The sequence below is a fragment of the Rhinolophus ferrumequinum genome, chromosome 12, assembly GCF_004115265.2.
Source record: "Rhinolophus ferrumequinum isolate MPI-CBG mRhiFer1 chromosome 12, mRhiFer1_v1.p, whole genome shotgun sequence".
Classification (NCBI taxonomy): Eukaryota; Metazoa; Chordata; class Mammalia; order Chiroptera; family Rhinolophidae; genus Rhinolophus; species Rhinolophus ferrumequinum.
The window spans coordinates 31,161,803-31,179,250 of record NC_046295.1 but is presented as its reverse complement, the minus strand read 5'-3'; the positions used below and the strand labels follow the sequence as shown (position 1 = coordinate 31,179,250).

At 40.1% G+C, this 17,448-nt stretch overlaps 1 protein-coding gene across 3 annotated transcripts in view; it reads left to right on the top strand.

Annotated features, from left to right (window-relative positions):
• PDCD1LG2 (programmed cell death 1 ligand 2) overlaps nucleotides 1–16,889 on the top strand; it is a 68,400-nt gene extending 51,511 nt beyond the window's left edge. For all 3 annotated transcript variants that reach the window (XM_033121961.1, XM_033121963.1, XM_033121960.1), the window contains 2 exons: nucleotides 2,613–2,660; nucleotides 14,346–16,889. In XM_033121961.1, the coding sequence (XP_032977852.1) occupies nucleotides 2,613–2,660; nucleotides 14,346–14,359 (62 nt within the window). In that variant the 3' untranslated portion in view covers nucleotides 14,360–16,889. The remainder of the gene's footprint in view (nucleotides 1–2,612; nucleotides 2,661–14,345) is intronic.
• Nucleotides 16,890–17,448: the final 559 nt, after the last annotated feature.

The following is a 17,448-nucleotide window of genomic DNA, read 5'->3' as shown; positions in this document are numbered from 1 at the left end:
GCTTACTTAACCCACGGGGCTAGTGCTGCTTCCTAATACTCTTCCCAAAGCAGGACCCTCAGGCTGATAAGGGAGGAGGGCCTACCTGCCTTAACCATAGCTATACCCAGCCACCTCCTTCTGCTCTCAGCCTTCAAGTGGAGACTGGGACACCAGTCCTGACTTCTTTATCTTGAGTTCCTCTTAGAGCCATTGCTGTCCTGAACTTCTCAGTCTATCAGAGAGAATCAAGCAAAGAGGTAGCAGTCTCAGTCCCTTTCCAGCCAGAAGGCTCCTTGGCTCCTAAACAGATTTATTCACCTATGTCACAGCGACAAGTTCTGCATACCAAGGCATATTGGGAGCGCAGCCATTGTCAGTCCATAAAAGGTTCTGTTTACCACCTCCATATAAGAGGAACCACTCAACAGATCAGGGCTCCAAGGTACTTGCTGGGTTCCAAAGAAGTTAACAACTTCTATTGCAAGAATAATGTCAAGTTCTGTTTCATCTGCTACTCTTTAAGTTGCATGAGTACAGGGACTGTGTTTCTCTTAGTCACCAATATATGTCCAGTGTCTAAAACATTACCTGGCAAACATAGGTGTTCAATGAAATTTTAAACATTGAACTTTCTATACGCAAGTATGTATGCTCACCTGCTCTGTATAATAATTTACTAACCACATGTAGTTTTTAAATTTAAATTATATAAAAATTCAATTCCTTGGTCACGTTGTAAGTGCTCTCACCTTATAAGTACTCAGTAGCTACATGGGGTTAGTGGCTTCTGTACTGGACAGAGCATATATACAATTATATCCATCTTTGCAGAAAGTTCTATTGGACAGCATTGTGGTAGATCCTTTTTCAGTTCATTTCACAAAAACTGCTTGAGGCAAGGAGTAGTGTCTTCTTGGTAGATGAAGAAATTAAAGCTCAGAAAATATTTCTAAAGTCATATAGTTGGGGTTTGAACACAGATCTGTCTGACTCCAAGACTTATGGCCCTTTTGTTGCAAAAGTGCTTAATAAAAATTGGTTCAATCTGAATACATTTTACATTACACATTATCTTTGGGCAATGGAAGGAGAGAGTCTCAACCCAAAATAATTGAGTGACTTGTTCATTAACTTGCTGGGCCGTTGGCAAAGCCAAGAATAGAATCCAGTAGGAGTTACCAGCTATAGAGAGCAGAGCTCTAGAACAGGACTCCAGATCTCTCCTTCTCAAACTCTCGATGGTGAAGAACCAGTTTGGGTTTTTTCAAATTTCCAATATGTTGGAATCGATACTTTTATAATACATACTAAAAACAAGTTACTGGGGCAGCTGGTTAGCTCAGTTGGTTAGAGCGCGGAGCTCTTAACAACAAGGTTGTCGGTTTGATCCCCGCATGGGCCACTGTGAGCTGCGCCCTCCACAGCTAGATTGAAACAACTACTTGACTTGGAGCTGATGGGTCCTGGAAAAACACACTTAAAATAAATAAAAGTTCTTAAAAAAAAACAAAAACCCAAATTACTAAAAATTAAATGGAAAGAACAAAGACATAAAACAAGTCCAGTTTTTAATGGAATTAATAAATCTTAACAGGACATCTGAATAAACATGACCAGAAAAAAATATAAAATAGTAGAAGAATTACTATAAAATTTTCTAAATGTTTACACTCCACTTCTGTACTTATCTCATTGTGGACTGATAACATACAGTTCACCTACCAGCACCAGACCAAGGGCCACACTTTCAGTGGCACTGCCCTAAAATACTGAGCCAGGGTTTTACAGGGATGTAAACCAAAGGCCAAATAGGCTGATGTCTGGTTACATAAGAACCACAGAGAATGGCAGGACTCACCTAAGGCATTAGAGAGGACTTCACTGGAACTCCAGCATTCCAGGGCAATTCCTATGGGTTACCCAGGGGGCTCCTTTCAAATGCAAACCGTCTTGGAGGAGACTGTAAGGCTGAATAGAGGCCCAGGGTGGTCGTGAGGGAGTTACTAAAAATCTGGGGTACAGAGCAAAAGCAGAATTAGGGATGGACTGAATTCAGGAACCCAGGCAACTGCAGAAGATAGATATCAAGCCCTGGAAGGAAATCCACAAGGAGAGAACATGTGAAATCAGGGATTGAGAAAGAGATGAAACCAGGGAAACAGTGGCCAGTAGCATCCCGTTATGTGAATTTGTGCTTCTGCCCCCTGATTTACTTTGAACCATATCAGTCATTTACACCTTAGTGCAAATTAATTGATCAGACCTTCCGCTCTGTGTAGGGCAGAACTGAAAGAAGTGTCACTAATGAGTAAAGCAGAAAAGGGAGAGATAATTCTGGAGCCAGATATATCCTGGGCTAAGTACCCAAATTAGCAGTCCCTCAGCCTCTGAGTGCCTGAGGGGTCCGGGGCAGACAAAGGCATGGGAAGTGGAGGCCTTATTTGTTCACCGTTTTTGCCTAAGGGTACAGTTTTATATTATACATTATTCAAGCTGAGGTCTCCAGCCATGGTAGATGACTGGACTTCTATATATGGATTTATTTGGATTTACTTTTTGTTCTGCAAATAGTTAGCCTATAAACAGAATAATATTCTCATTAATCTTATTCTGGGATTTTTCTTTTTCAGACACAACAAAAAAAGATCACCACAATCAGGCGGGAAGTGAACACAGCTGTGAGTGTGGTTTTTCTTTATCACTTCTTTTGGTCTCCCAGCTTGAATTAAGAAAGAGCCACTGTTCTGTCAATGCACAAAGGGTAACTGAATAGTTTAGGCATGCAGAATCATCCTATTCGGTGATATTTCAGCAAGTTGTTCTTACAACCTTGCATTGTTCCATATCTTTCTTGAAGAACAAAGGTGGTATATCTGCTGTACAGCTACAGAACAATTATATAGCCTTTGGTATGTCTATATTGCTAAGCACTGCTAGGGCCCTTTTTCCCGAAAATAAGACCTAGCCAGACAATCAGCTCTAATGAGTCTTTTGGAGCAAAAATAAATATAAGACCCAGTATTATATTATATTACATTACATTACATTATATTATTATAAAGACTAAAATAAGACTGGTCTGATATTAATTTTTGCTCCAAAAGACGCATTAGAGCTGATGGTCCGGCTAGATCTTATTTTTGGCTAAACAAGACATGTGGGCTCACATAGTTAGAAACATTGTTCAAACTTAACAGCAAGGGGAAGATATTCAACTGTGATGTAATCAACAGCTGTTATTTTGCAACCATGATTAAGCACATTGGTGGGGGCTATGGGTCGGGTAACGCTGAGGGAATAGAAGTTTCTTTCTGAGGTTGTCAGGCTTGGAGCTGGAATTCATAGGCGAGAAAGGGTGTGATCTGGAGGTCAGGAAAAGTGGGGTTGCTGAAGTCATTCAGGCTGGTTGGATGGAACGCTTGGGTCATGGGGAAATGGTGTGTTGGGGACAGGCCTGGACCATGTTGTAAACTGGTATTTTTAGCTTTCTTGGGAAAACTGTCTTTCCTTTCGTAATACAGAATTACATGTTGTAATGCATGAGTTCATGACTTCTTCAAAATGATGATAGGCAAATCATAGAAATTTCTAAATAATTTTGTATCAGCTACTCTGAAAATATTCAGAACTATTCATTTTAGAATTCTGCTGAATATATCCCCCAAATTCTAGAGGCACCAAATTGTGAAAACAACCATAAAAAACCTTCAAATACCAGGGTCTGTCTGGCTTATACATAAGACATGGCCGCTCATAAGCACAAAATATAACTGAAAGGACTGAAATCGGCACCTTCACCCTTCCTACCTCTCACCACTTCCCTGAAAACCATTTATAAAAATATATCCTGTCACTATGCACAAAACCAAGAAAACAAATGCAGCCTAGGCCTGGATTTGAGGTTCAGTTACATTGAGCTTCTCTGAATTAGCAATGAGATTTTTCTTGACTCAGGAAAGTTTCAACACTGGCAGTCCTTATTGAAACATCCAATCCTGAGAAACAAAAGTTCTGTATTCCTGTAAGTTGGTGTGCTTGGCCTACAGTGAGTTTCCATGGGAGAGAGGCCCCCATATTTGTCTGAGTTTCATGAGCACAAAGTCTTTGTATAAGTGACTCCTTCAGCTGCTCAGTATAAGGAACAAATAGTGAAAGGCCTGAGAGCAGACGTGGTAAACTCTGGGGTCAGGCAGGTGATGCAATGAGTCAAAAAGGCCTAGTGTAGGGGCTGCCGGATGGCTCAGTTGGTTAGAGCACGAGCTCTCAACAACAAGGTTGCTGGTTCAAGTCCCACTTGGGATGGTGGACTGCGCCCCCCGCATCTAAAGGTTGAAAATGGCAACTGGACTTGGAGCTGGGCTGCGCCCTCCACAACTAGATTGAAGTACAACGACTTGGAGCTGATGGGCCCTAGAGAAACACACTGTTCCCCAATAATCTGCCAAAAAATTAAAAAAAAAAGTCCTAGTGTAATCAAATAGGGTGTGGTGAGACTGCGACAAATTGGAGAGCAGGTTCCCTGTCAACTTAGCACTAGTCTAACATTGCCAGAGAAGATGGAAATCCAGATTTTTATATAAAATGTTCTAGTTATTCAGTGGTGGCTGAAAATATTTCAAATACCAAACAAACCAAATAAAATATGTCCATAGACTAATTGAGCCTGTCAGTGACGGTTTGCAACCTCTCTCCTAGAGAGAAAATACAGTCAGGAAAGAGTTTAGGATCTGAGTAACGAAGGCAGAAACATCTCTTTGAGGAACTGAGAAATGCTCAAAGAATTGCTTGGTGCCGTCCTAAATGTCTCTCCCTATGGCCTACCACATGGTCTAAACATCGCACTATTACAGAGTAACATCTTTGGATTAACAGGGTATCGCAACCATTTTTAACCAATACATCTCTTTATAAACAGAAAAATCTCACACCCTCTTGTAATGGCATCTGAAATTCAAAGTAAAGTAACTATACTGATTAAAAGTCAAATTAAAGAAATGGAATTAATCTCCTTCCCCCCACCCCAATTATATATAGTCACTCTCTCTGTCTGCTAACTGGGGAAGGAAGAGTCAAGCAGGTGAGAGAGTGGTACTTCTCTCTCCCTCACCCCTCCTGGGCACTTACTTGAGAATATGTGGCCTGATGTAAAGAGGTCAGGACCACTTAGATATACATCATAGGAGACACACATAGGAATATTCCTGGTACTGTTACTTATAATAGCAACAAATTAGAAATAATCAAATATGAATCAATAGAAGACTAGATGAATAGGAAAATTATCCAATAATTAAAATGAAAGCACCAAAACTAAATGTATTTTTGAGATGGATAAATCTGAACAATATAATTTTGAGAGGAAAGATAGATTGCAGAAAGATATAAACAGCATGTGACTACTGTAGAGAGTTTAAACACATGCAAACAACCCCTAAGTAGTGTTTATGGAAACAGTCATCTGAAGTACAAGTACAAAAACAGCATAGAAATGATAAACACCACATTTAACCTCTTAAACTGTGTAGTAGATATACAGATGTTCATTATATTATTGTCTATACTTATGTTTTATGCCTGAAATATTTATTTTTATAAAAAAAGAGGTCATGATTAAAATTGAAGAGATTTAGATTCAAGTGATTTTGTGAGCTAAATACATAATCTTAAGTAAGATCCACCCCCTCTCTTGGCTTCAGTTTTGTTGTCTGTAAATTGATAAGGTTGGACCAAATCCAGAAGGGCAAACAGGCCTCATGTCAGGTGCAGGGAATGCGTAGAGCAGAGATGAGGATGGTTTGGGAGACCATTTCTAGATGGAGAATGCGTTGATTAATGAATGATGTCTGCCTGGGTGTGGGATAGGAAAAATAGACTTTGGCCATATATTTGCCAAATATAAAGTAGATGCTCTTTAGAAAACAAAAACAAAAACAAAACAAAAAATCATTATCTATTTATCTGTGTTTCTGTTCACCTTTGTCCTATACATGCACATTTTAACACTTACGTAATTATTTTGTGTTGTCTATGTTTCAGTTGCATTCAAAGGTATTTTTGGATTGACCCAAGTCTGTAATCATGTTTAGAGCTGCATAAAATGTAGAAATTAACTAATCATCTATAGAGATGGAGTACTACAGGGAAAATTGGCCCATTTTTACTTGGCATAGTGTTTCATGGTTTTGTCAAGACAAATACCAATGTGTTAGATTTCAGTAGATGTTTTTTAAGTTCTTCCCCTATGAAGGTGCTCACCAGTTATTAACTCTTTATTGAGAACTAATTTAACATTTTGGATAATATACCCTGGGAACAAGAGGGGCAGGACATGGATGGAGATACTGATTTTGGGAATGGAAAGTCCGGGGCTCAGTGGTTAGACAGCCAAGAACACTTGGTAACTGTTGTTGGAGGTGAGGGACACTTGAGGTTTCTCCAGAGAAACAGAACCACAGAACCACAAGGAGACTGGCAAGTGTGAAATCTGTAGGGCAGGCTGGCAGGCTGCCAATTCACGTAAAAGTTGAAGGTGCAGTTTTGAGTCCAAAATCTGTAGAGCAGGCCAGCAGTCTGGGAACTCAGGTAGAATTTCTATATTACAGTCTTGAGGCAGAAGTCCTTTCCTGGAACACCTCAGCTCTTGATCTTAAGGTCTTCAACTGATTGAATGAGGCCCAGCCACATTATAGAAGGTAATCGCTTTATTTAAAATCAATTGATGGTAAATTTTAATCACATCTACAAAATATCTTCACAGCAACATACAAATTAATATTTGATAAACAAGTGGCATAATAGTGTAGCCAAGCTGATACATAAAATTAACCATCACAGGCACCAGCAGATGGAGAGGGGCACTCTTGGCTGCAGTAAGTCAATTCATTACACCTCGCTGGCCTTTAAAAATAGAATCATATTACCGTCTATTGTCTGGTCCCTGGAGTCGTCCAAGAGGACACAGCTCAGTCTAATACCTGCTTATCCATGAACCTCAGCAACAAAAGGACACGTGTGGTTTGAGAATCTACCACTTGATGCATTTTGAAATAATCAATAGCTGAGTAAATCTAGAGGGGGAAAAAAATAAAACAATCTTGTAGCCAAACTAACTTTACAAAATCAAACAGACAGTTTTGGAAATGACTTCTCAGTAAAATGAAGAGATTACATGAGCTAGGTTTGAGTTACCAAATATCTGGCTTTCCTTGCCAACACGCAATGAGGAACTGAAATATTTATAGATAGCTTTGAAAAGCCCCTGTAAGTGGAGTCAGCACACATTGCTAGATCCAATCCTCTCCATACTGTCTCATCACATGCCGCTCTCTTGTCTCCAGACCAGATCCAAACTCCTTCACAGGGCGTGTCAGGCCTTCTGCCATCCTTACACCTCTCCCGGTCCTATGCAGTGCTCATTCCCATCTCTGTGCCTGTGCTCCTGTAGTGTCTTCTGCCTGGCGTGCCCTCCGCATTCCGTCTTGCTTACTCAAATTCAAACTTCTGGAAGGATCAATTATGATTATAATAATGCCAGACCACTGTTCTAAATACTTTAGAGGTACTAACTCATTTAATCCTCACAGTACTCTTATGAAGTATATACTTCCTCCCACCACCCCCCAGTTTTATAGATGAGGAAATATTTGTGCAAGGTCATCTGGCTAGTAAATATGAGGGCCAATAAATGCACCCAAGTATCCAAGTCCAGAGCCCACCCCTATACACTACATTGTACTCCCTTGTTTAATCTGTAAGACTTTCTCCTACAACTCACCCCTCTTTATTTTCCCTCTGCATTGTACATAGTCTATACCACTCTTTTTCCTTTCTTATATTCACAGTTATGGTTTATTACAGCAAAAGGATACAGATTAAAATCAGCAAAGGGAAAAATTGCATGGGATGAAGCCCAGGAAAACCAGGCTCAGCCTTCCAGGAGTCTCCTCTCAGTGGAGTTGTACAAGGATGCACTTAATTCCCCCAGAAACTATCTGTGACAACACATGCCAAGTGTTGCCAACCATAGAAGCACACCCAAGCCTTGTTGTCCAGGCTTTTTGCTGGGGGCCAGTCATGTAGTCATGCAGTGACCATGTGACTGATCTTAGCTGCTCAGCCTCTGGCTCCCTGCCCCACTCAAGGTCAAACTGATACAGCATGGTCCTGGGCCTCATGCATACAAAAACAGGCACTCATCATAAGCCATCCACGCTTTTAGCATAAACTACCTGGTCAAACTGGTACAATGGGGCCCAAGCCTCGGGCATTGAAAGAAGCTCTTATCAAGCAGGATATTCCAAGGGCTCAAAGGTTATTTCCTAGGAGCTGGGTCAAGGGCCAGTCCTGAAGACAGGCCTTCCTTTGGAAGGTTGCAGGGTTTGAGCAACCCAGGCCTAATGAGTTAACCCTTTTCTGCACAAATACCAATAAGCAGACCCTCAATAGGGACCCAACTGAGCCTGTTCTGTAATTAATCTATTTGGTGTTAATCTGACTTCTCCTTAAATATCACTGTACCTAATTAGTATATACTTACAGACATACACGTACGCATATATGAACATATATAGACATACATGCATACTAATATATATATTAACACATATACTAATTATGCCTCCGAGTTGGGCCATATGCTAATTTAACAAAGAGTTAATGAGCATTTACTGTGCGCTCGATGCCGGGATTTCCCAGGAATGCTCAGATGAACACGATAGACCTGGTCCCTGTTTTCAACAAGTTTATAATCTAGTCTAGTTACAGCCAGTGTTTTGACTTTGGCACGGAAACAATTCTTTGCGATAACAATCTATTGCAAAGGTTGACAGGGAAAAAAGACAGTAGAGTGAAGATAATAAAGGTGTGGGTGAGAAAGCACCTTCTCCACAGTCAGCTCTGCCCCCCTTTTCTTTTTGTCCTCCCAACTTTTATTTTTTATTAGTTCAGGTGCACAAAACAATGTAATAGACATTTACACCCCTCACAAAGTGATAACCCCCCACCCCAATCTACTCCCCTTCTGACATTGTATCTGTAACAGCTGTTACCACTCTGGATGCGCATGATCACAGCATTATTTTCTGGCTCCTTCCACATGCACATAGCTTAGTCTACCTGATCAGTGTAACGAAGTGAGATATCAAGGTTAATGAGACTATGGGGTATTTGGTATCTGTCTGTTTTATTGTCCATTTGTCTGTATTTCTTTTGGTTTATTCTGTGATACGTTTAAAAGAAGGTCATTGATTTTCACCAAATTTGACTTCTATTAAAATGTAAATCTTGTCTAATTTTGGTTGAGTCTGCCAGGTCAAAAAAGAATAACTTATCATGATTTTTAGAACTTTTAAAAAACTATATAATTTTTTCTGAGTATAAAAATGAAAAATAAAAAGTATAAAGAAAATAAAAATGATTTATAAGCCATTGCCCAGAGATTATCATGGTTAATATTTAATGTTGCTGTTTAAATCCTGATATTTTTCTATATTTAAATTTTTTCAAAATTGAATTATAGCTTGTCAACCTTGATTTTTCTTTTTTACTTAACTATATTATTAGTATTACCTACATATTAAAAATATAATGCATGGCTCTACGGTATGTCATTATATACATGTACCAGGATTTATCTAATTCCGTATTGTTGGACATTTAGGATCTACCTCGTAGTTATTTTATATTTTGGCTTTTTAAACATTATCACAATTCATAGCCTTGTACATAAAATCTATGATTATTATGACAAGATAAAGTCCAAGACGTAGAATTACTGGGATAAAGCTATAGGCATTTTTAAGACTCTCAAAATGTATTGCTGAATTGCCCTCTAGAAAGCTGTTCCTATTTATACTAGTAATACATGAAAGACCTAGTTTTATCACACTTAACCTGATGCTGGGAATTATCACTGTTTTTAATTTTTGCTACTTTGAAAATTGAAAATTGAAAGTCATCGTTATTTTAATTTGCCTTTTTAAATTATTAGTGAGATAAAACATTTTTTCATATATTTATAGGTTTTATCTTCCATCAGGAATTGCCTAAGCATAATATTTTGTCCATCTTTTTGTTTATGTCTTTACTTACAGTTACTATTAACCCGTTGCCTTCTCTATGGTTTATGTTTTCCTCTGATTTGTCATTTACTTTTAAATTGTTTTTTCTTATCCCAAGAAAGCAGGTATTAGATTTAGTAAAATTGGATACACAGGACCAGGTTATAATTATTAATGCCCCATGTGCCATGTATTTATTAGAAGAAAGTAAGTGTATTGATTATGACATTTATGCTGGGTGAAAAGCTTACATGAGTGGGATCTGCATGCAGTTCCAAGAGTATTAAGTTATAAATTCCTAGAAAATAGGCAATGTCTTCCTCTTCCTTTGAAAGCCCATTACATTGTAGAAGGGTTGTACTTTCATGAGGCACCTATTAAATGAGAATCAACAGGAGTTAATACTCTACTATCCTTCGATGTGTATTAACTAAAAAGGGGTAGGCGAACTATGACTAGGGGACCAATAGTTTTTGTAAACAAAATTGTATTGAAACAGAGCCATGCTCATGGTTTCCATATTGTACCCCCAACTTCCACCCCCCTGCCCCTGCTTCTGATGGCAGACTTGAGTAATTGCAACAGAGACCTTATAGCCCATAAAATCTAAATTTTTTACTATCTGCGTTTTTACAAAGAAAGTTTGCTGACTCCCGACCTAGAGGTTCTCCCTGGCTTTGTGCCTTCTCCCACAGCCGATGTACTTGTTCCTGTACTACATGATCTAATGCCAACCCCCACTCCTACCTCAGCTTCATGAAGTCTGAGGACAGAGCCCCGCTAGGGAGTACGTAGGCCCGGTCAGCTCAGCCTCTCATTCTCCCACACCTATTCTCTGCCATCACAGCTCTGCCTCACCCACAGGCCACAGTGTTGGGACAGTGTCGAGCTGTCCAGGAGCCATTGTGGGCCCTCATGTTCTTACTCAGCATCACCTTGGGAGAGTCAGTCTTGGGACTTGTCCTGAGCATGTCCATCATACTTACTTCTGACAAGACTTTTATTCAGATAAATATTCTCCCTTCCCACTTAAGAAAGGAAGGGCTTGTTGGTTTTGCTTCACTGGCCAGAGACTGAAGTGCGACCCAGTTATTGAGTGAGTGCCCAGCAGGGCTCAGTAGCTCGAGCAACAGCTGCTCAGGGCTGGGTTTTCCAAGCCATGGCTTTGCCCCCTAACTTCCTGGGAAACTCTGGGAAAGGTGTTGCCTGTTGTATTCTTGTGGAAATCCACATGTCTCAATCTCCCCGGGGGGCCTTCAAGGCCTTAACTTTAATATGAGAAAATAAAAAGTTATCAAACTAAATGTGGCCAAAGAGATAGCTCATTCCTATCCTTCTCCATCATGGATGTGGTGATCATTAGTGTTATTTCATGTATTTCCTGGATCGCTTGCTTTTGTGCACATACTAGGATTGCATGTCTCTGCAATTAATTGGTAGTTAGGTGTGGTCATATGACTTGTTTTGATCAACTAAATATAAGCATAAGTGATGTATGTTACTTCTAGGTAGAAAAAATAAGTAAGAGCTAGTGTGTGCTTTGACGTATTTTCTTTTTCCATCTGGCATGGTAACCAGCAACATTTGAGGTAGTGATTGTACATCAGCATGAGTCTCTGAGTAACAACAAATAACAGAGCCCGCCTGCTGACCCTCAGTGGACGTGGAACATGAGCAAGAATAAATCTTTGTTTATTATATTGAGATTTTGAATTTTGTTTGTTATTGCAGCATAATCTAGCCTACCATGACTGATACAACAGGGAAAAACTGGAACTTCTACTCAATAGACCATATGTTACCGTTTAAAATTCTACTTTTGAGGAATAATAATATGAGGAAAAGCTGCCTATATAGTAAAAAAGAAAACAAAGTGAGATATGAAAATATACTTAGATATTTATGTACTTTGATATAAAAATATGTCATTAATGCTCTACTTTTAAAGTATTTTTAGAATACCCACCATACTCCCTTTCTCCCCCAGAAGTGAAGTAAAAACATTACAGTGTCCATAATCACTGTCTTTATGTTATGGAACGTTGTATGGTTTTCTTCTTTTATGTTTCCTGAATTTTCTTTGTAGTTTAATACATTTTTAACGATCCCAATGTATCACTTTTAAGTACCCAGGGATGTTTGTTAGGTGAACTAACTTCCTGAAGCCCTTTTAAACATTCCCCACTCACCTCTCTATATCCCAGTAGTGAAATGCATTACATTGGACTCTTCACTGGGTCCTTGTCAACTTTAGGGAGGGAAATACTATTCACTCTTTCAAAGACATATACCAATGTCTTAGTTGTCTTTCAGAGATTTCTAGCCCAGCCAGTCTAAAAGGGATGGGTACATACTGCAAGGATGGAAGCGATGAGGTGACTTGCACGAGGTAATCTTATACCTTAGTGGTAGAACGAGCTGGAATCCAGGCCACATTGGTCCTTATCTACGGCACACTGCCCTTTCCATTTGTGGAAGTTCTTCTTGCAGCTAACCTTACTTCCTTGTGTTGCTATTTTGGCCCATGGCTTCTTGCTCGTATGTAGGCAACTGAACTGTCAACCAGTATAACTATAGGAGTAGATTCCGATACCTTAGGTATATATCATACTTCCTTTAAAAAGGAGCTATTCTACTCATCAAGCTGTGGTTTTTTAGAGCATATAAATTATGTAACCTGACTTCCTCATTGTAGAGATGGTGAGATTGAGGCTAAGAGATATTAAGTGATTTTCTGGAATAAAATTATAACAGAAAAACAAAAGGTCTTGTGATTGCCAATACAGTGCTATTCATTCACTCACTCATTCATTCATTCACGCTCTCACATGTATTAAGTGTCTGCTGTTTTCAAGACTCTGTCAGGTAGGCTATGTGGAAATTGTAATAGTGAATTACGTACACTAGTCATCCAAGATTCTTACAATCGAGTATTGGCAAAGACTTCTAAAGTACCTTGTGCTTCTTGGAACATATTTGAAATATCATGTAGTTCTCAAATTATCAACTTATGCTGAAGCCCATCATAAAGATCTATCCTCAGAATCTCTAGAAATCCCCCTCCACATTCAAGTTTCCTGTCCAAACAGCACAGCTGTCCTTGGGAGGGAGAAGGGGGCTGCAAGAGGACTTATTAACAGTCTCACTCACCTGGACTCATGAATTTTCAGTGGTGTGAGAAATCTGTGTATTTTTATAGTGCTCTGTGGCTTACAAGAGGTACAAATAATACATGAGAGTTCAGAGATGGGGGGAAATATCACTTTAGACTGGGGATAACCAGGGAGGAGGAAAGGTTTCGTGGACGAGGTGACATTTCAACCATGCAGAAACAGAAATAGCAAACTATTTTAGATAGAGGGGAAAAAGGAGGTAAGGCAGAGAGGCAGGGAGACATGAGGCATCTGTAGGAAAAGGATATGATCCTAGCTTGGAAAGAGCCAGGTGTGAGATAAGGGGAAAGAGACTGTTGGGGGCCATATTGTGAACCATGAATTCCAGGCAAAGGAGATTAGATTTTACTCACTGGGCATGAGTACCTCAGTCAGGTCTCTGCAGGAAACAGCAGGGCATACTCAGAAGGAGTGACCAGGCAAGTTTATAAGTTTTAACTATTTACAAAGACATGCCCACAGTTAGGGGAGTTCAGGGAGCTAGGTTGAGCACCCTGGCACTAGCAAGATCAGGGAACAAGTAACCGTCCCTAGGCCTGAAGGGAAAAGGGGAGGCTGCAATTAGCAGCACCCTGGGGAGACCAGTAGGAGGAAAGAGCCATCCACAAGGAGCTACGGCCTTTAATAGAAGGATAAAGTCAACTTGCAAACTGTCTGGGAGGTTGCTGAGGACTACATACCCCAACCTCACTCTCTTACCCACTGCAATCTCCTTTCTCCCCGAGGCTGAGGGAAAGAATGGAATGAAAGCCAGGGGAAGAGAGCCCAATGACACAGTCCACAATGTAAATCTCCTGGGCATGAGCAGGGCAGAGCAGAGTGGAGGAGGAGTCTGAAGCAACAAACAGAAATCCCTGGAGACTGGGGAACTATAAAAGGTTCTGAATAGGGGAGCCCCATGAATTGTGCTTCAGTAGTACTGAGCTGTCTGCAGCCCAGAGAATGGAGGGAAGAAGTCTCTTGCAACAGGTCTAGAGAGAGACGCTGAAGACTTGGACGAGGGTAATGGGAGAGGGGGTAGAAAGAAAGATAGATGAGCTTTTTAACAGTTTTTCACTCCAATCTATTTTTGAGAAGTTAATATTTTTTCGTCTAAAAAGTGATTTTCCTTTTTGTGGATTTTTCTTCTCAGATTTGAACCTGTAGTCTCAGGAGCTGGGGTGATCTGACGGGACATGAGCAAGAAGCTTCTGGACTCTGCAAAAGAATCCCTTGGCCTGCAGAGCTTGTTTGTACCTTCCAAATGCCTTTGTACGAGTCAGCACTTTAATATGAAGACTACAAAAAGACTAGGCAGCACTGGCCACGGTGCCGAGAGAAGCCAGTTAGCCAACACTTCATGGATCTGGGCCCTCACCTCTGCAGCCTGTGGCTGCGAGCAAGCACCACTGCACTTTAGAAAATGACCATGTTGCACCCCCGGGAGTGTCCCGCGGCTCCTTCTTGGTTCCAGACTGAAGATAGAGGAAATTATCCCCTCTAAATTTCCAAAGGAATTTTCAGAAGCAGAGATGATTGGAATTTTCCAGTTATGGAAATGGATAGATTGTCAATAGAGTTATTTTTAATCTGTAGTTTCCTCTGGATACTGGAGAAGTTGAGACTGTCAGATCACAGACTGGGCTTTATACAAAGGGAAGCCATAATTGACATGTTTTATGGCTTCCTGGAATCTTGAAAGCATTTGAGTTTTTCTAATGAACAGAAAGCATTTAAGGATACACAGGAGCTAACTACAAATTGTGGAGAAAAACCACTGAGTATTTTATGTCTGCTCCTGGAGGACAGGGAGATCGTGGGATTTTGTCATTCCTGCAGCATCTTGTATGTGATAGATACCTCATGCATGACTGGATCTAAGACTCCTTGTAATATTGAGGAGGGTGGCTACAATTGACATTCTTACTTTTTATGGGCTGAAAAGTATATAAATGGCCATCTTTAAAACAAAAGATCTAGATGAGTTCTAATTCTTTAAAAAAAAAAAAGTATCTTTTACAAAGGGAGCAAAAAGAGCATTCAGGAGAGTGTGAAGCATTGAGAAAGGCCAAAAAACAAAAATCATCTATGATATCATCCAAGCTCAAATATTTTCATTTTTGCAGCTAACATTTACTCTTCATCTAGACATGCACGTAATTTCAGCTGTAGTAATATGTAATTTTCTATCCTTTTTTCAAATTTGTCATACCATAAGCTCACACCTACGTATGTTGCTGACTGGTCTTCCTAATTATCGTCTTTAATGGCTGCATGGGTCACAGACGAGATGGGATTGGGTCCAAACTCTACTTATCACCTGACCACTATACAGTAGTCCATACTTATCTGTGGGGGATATATACCAAGACCTCCAGTAGATACCTGAAACCACAGATAGTATCGATATGTACTGTACTATATTTTTTTCCTATACATATTCACCTATGATACAGTTTAATTTATAAAGTAGACACAGTAAGAGATTAGCAACAATAACTAATAATAAAATAGCACAATTATAAAAATATACTATAATAAAATTCATATGAATGTGGTCTCTCTCTCTCAAAATATCTTATTGTTCTCTACTGACCTTTTAACTTAAAGGAAGCACTTTACATCTTCTGCTTGGCATATCCTGATTTCCAGCATCATTACTCTTATGCTTTGGGGCAATGATTAATAAAGGTCACTTGAATAAAGCACTGCGATACCATGACAGTTGATCTGATAACTGAGATGGCTACTAAGTGACTACTGGGCAGGGAGCATATATAACATGGGTACACTGGACAAAGGGATGGATATGTTCTGGACGGGGCAAAGAGGGTTGGTGTGAGATTTTATTACGATACTCAAAAAGACTTACAATTTAAAACTTATGAAGTGTTTATTTCTGTAATTTTCCATTTAATATTTTCGTTCCATGGTTGGTTGTGGGTAACTAAAACCAGAGAAAGCAAAACCACAGATAAGAGGGGACAACTATAAGCCCTTATTTTGACCAATGGACCTCAGTAGCGTTTGGAGGTCCTAAGGATTAATGTAATTTCAGAGTAGTGTTTAGGAATCCCTGAAAAGTCTGGGTATTTCCATCTCTCCCAATGCACAGACACCTTAGTAAATTACTTCAAGTCCCTTTGGGGATGACTTGGAGGGAGATCTACAGTAAGTTATTTGTGGCATTGTTGCAGGGTCCTTTCTAAGGGGTCCCATCTTCGTCTTCAATCTGGAGCTTCAGATCTGTGAACTGATAAGGTCTGGGAATTGAAGAAGCTGTGAGGAGGAGGAGGGTGGTAGATGAGGGTAAACAGGGTCAAATACATGGTAATGGAAGGAGAACTGACAGGGTGGTGAACACACAATGTGATATATAGATGACTGTGGGGACAGAGTCCCAGAGAGTAGTTTCCAGGCTCTCAACCTCACATGGAAAGGTGCTGGCTCAGGTAGTAGATGTTCATCAGCCGTGACTAGTTAGCCATAGGCTGTTACCAGTTAGCCATTAGCCACTGGTATAACTGCCATGGCTAAGCTGGCAAGGCGTGGTGTGGTGTGGCATGGCGGAGTGTGGATTGTGGATTGCAGAGAGGCAAATTGCAGTTAGCAAGTGAGATTGGTTGGCAAAGACAAGTGGATGGCATGTTGAAGATCGTGGGGCTCTTGCTTCCTGTATCTCCTCAGCGAGACTATAGTGGTATGACTCCCCTATCTATGGCTCCGTGGGTGTTCCTTTTTGGCCTCACCATATCCTGCGTTCTTGTGTGGGGAGCGGGACTAGAGACCCCCCCCATGACACCCTGCATGACAATGATGTACTAGTATTACAGAATTGTACACTTGAAACCTATGTAATTTTACTAACCGTTGTCACCCCAATCAATTTTATTTTAAAAAAATGCAACATCTGTGAAGTGCAATAAAGCTGGGCTCAATAAAAGGAGGTTTGGAAAAACAAGAAGCTGTGATTCTCAGTTGTGAGAACTCAAGTCAGATTTCTATTCTATAGAAAAAATAATGCTTTGGTAGTCTGGCCATATATTTAATTCTTAAAGTCAACCACCACCAGAGATTCCTGTGAGTAAAAAATTCTGATTGCCATTCTAGGATCTCATCATCTCCCCTGAAATCAGGAAGCCCATCTCAGTGGCAGCATTTCCCACTATCATCCTTGGCCTACAGAAAACAGCCGCTTTGAGGTATTCAAAGTTGCTGGGACTCTCTCACTAATGCATTTCTCAATGCTTTAGTGA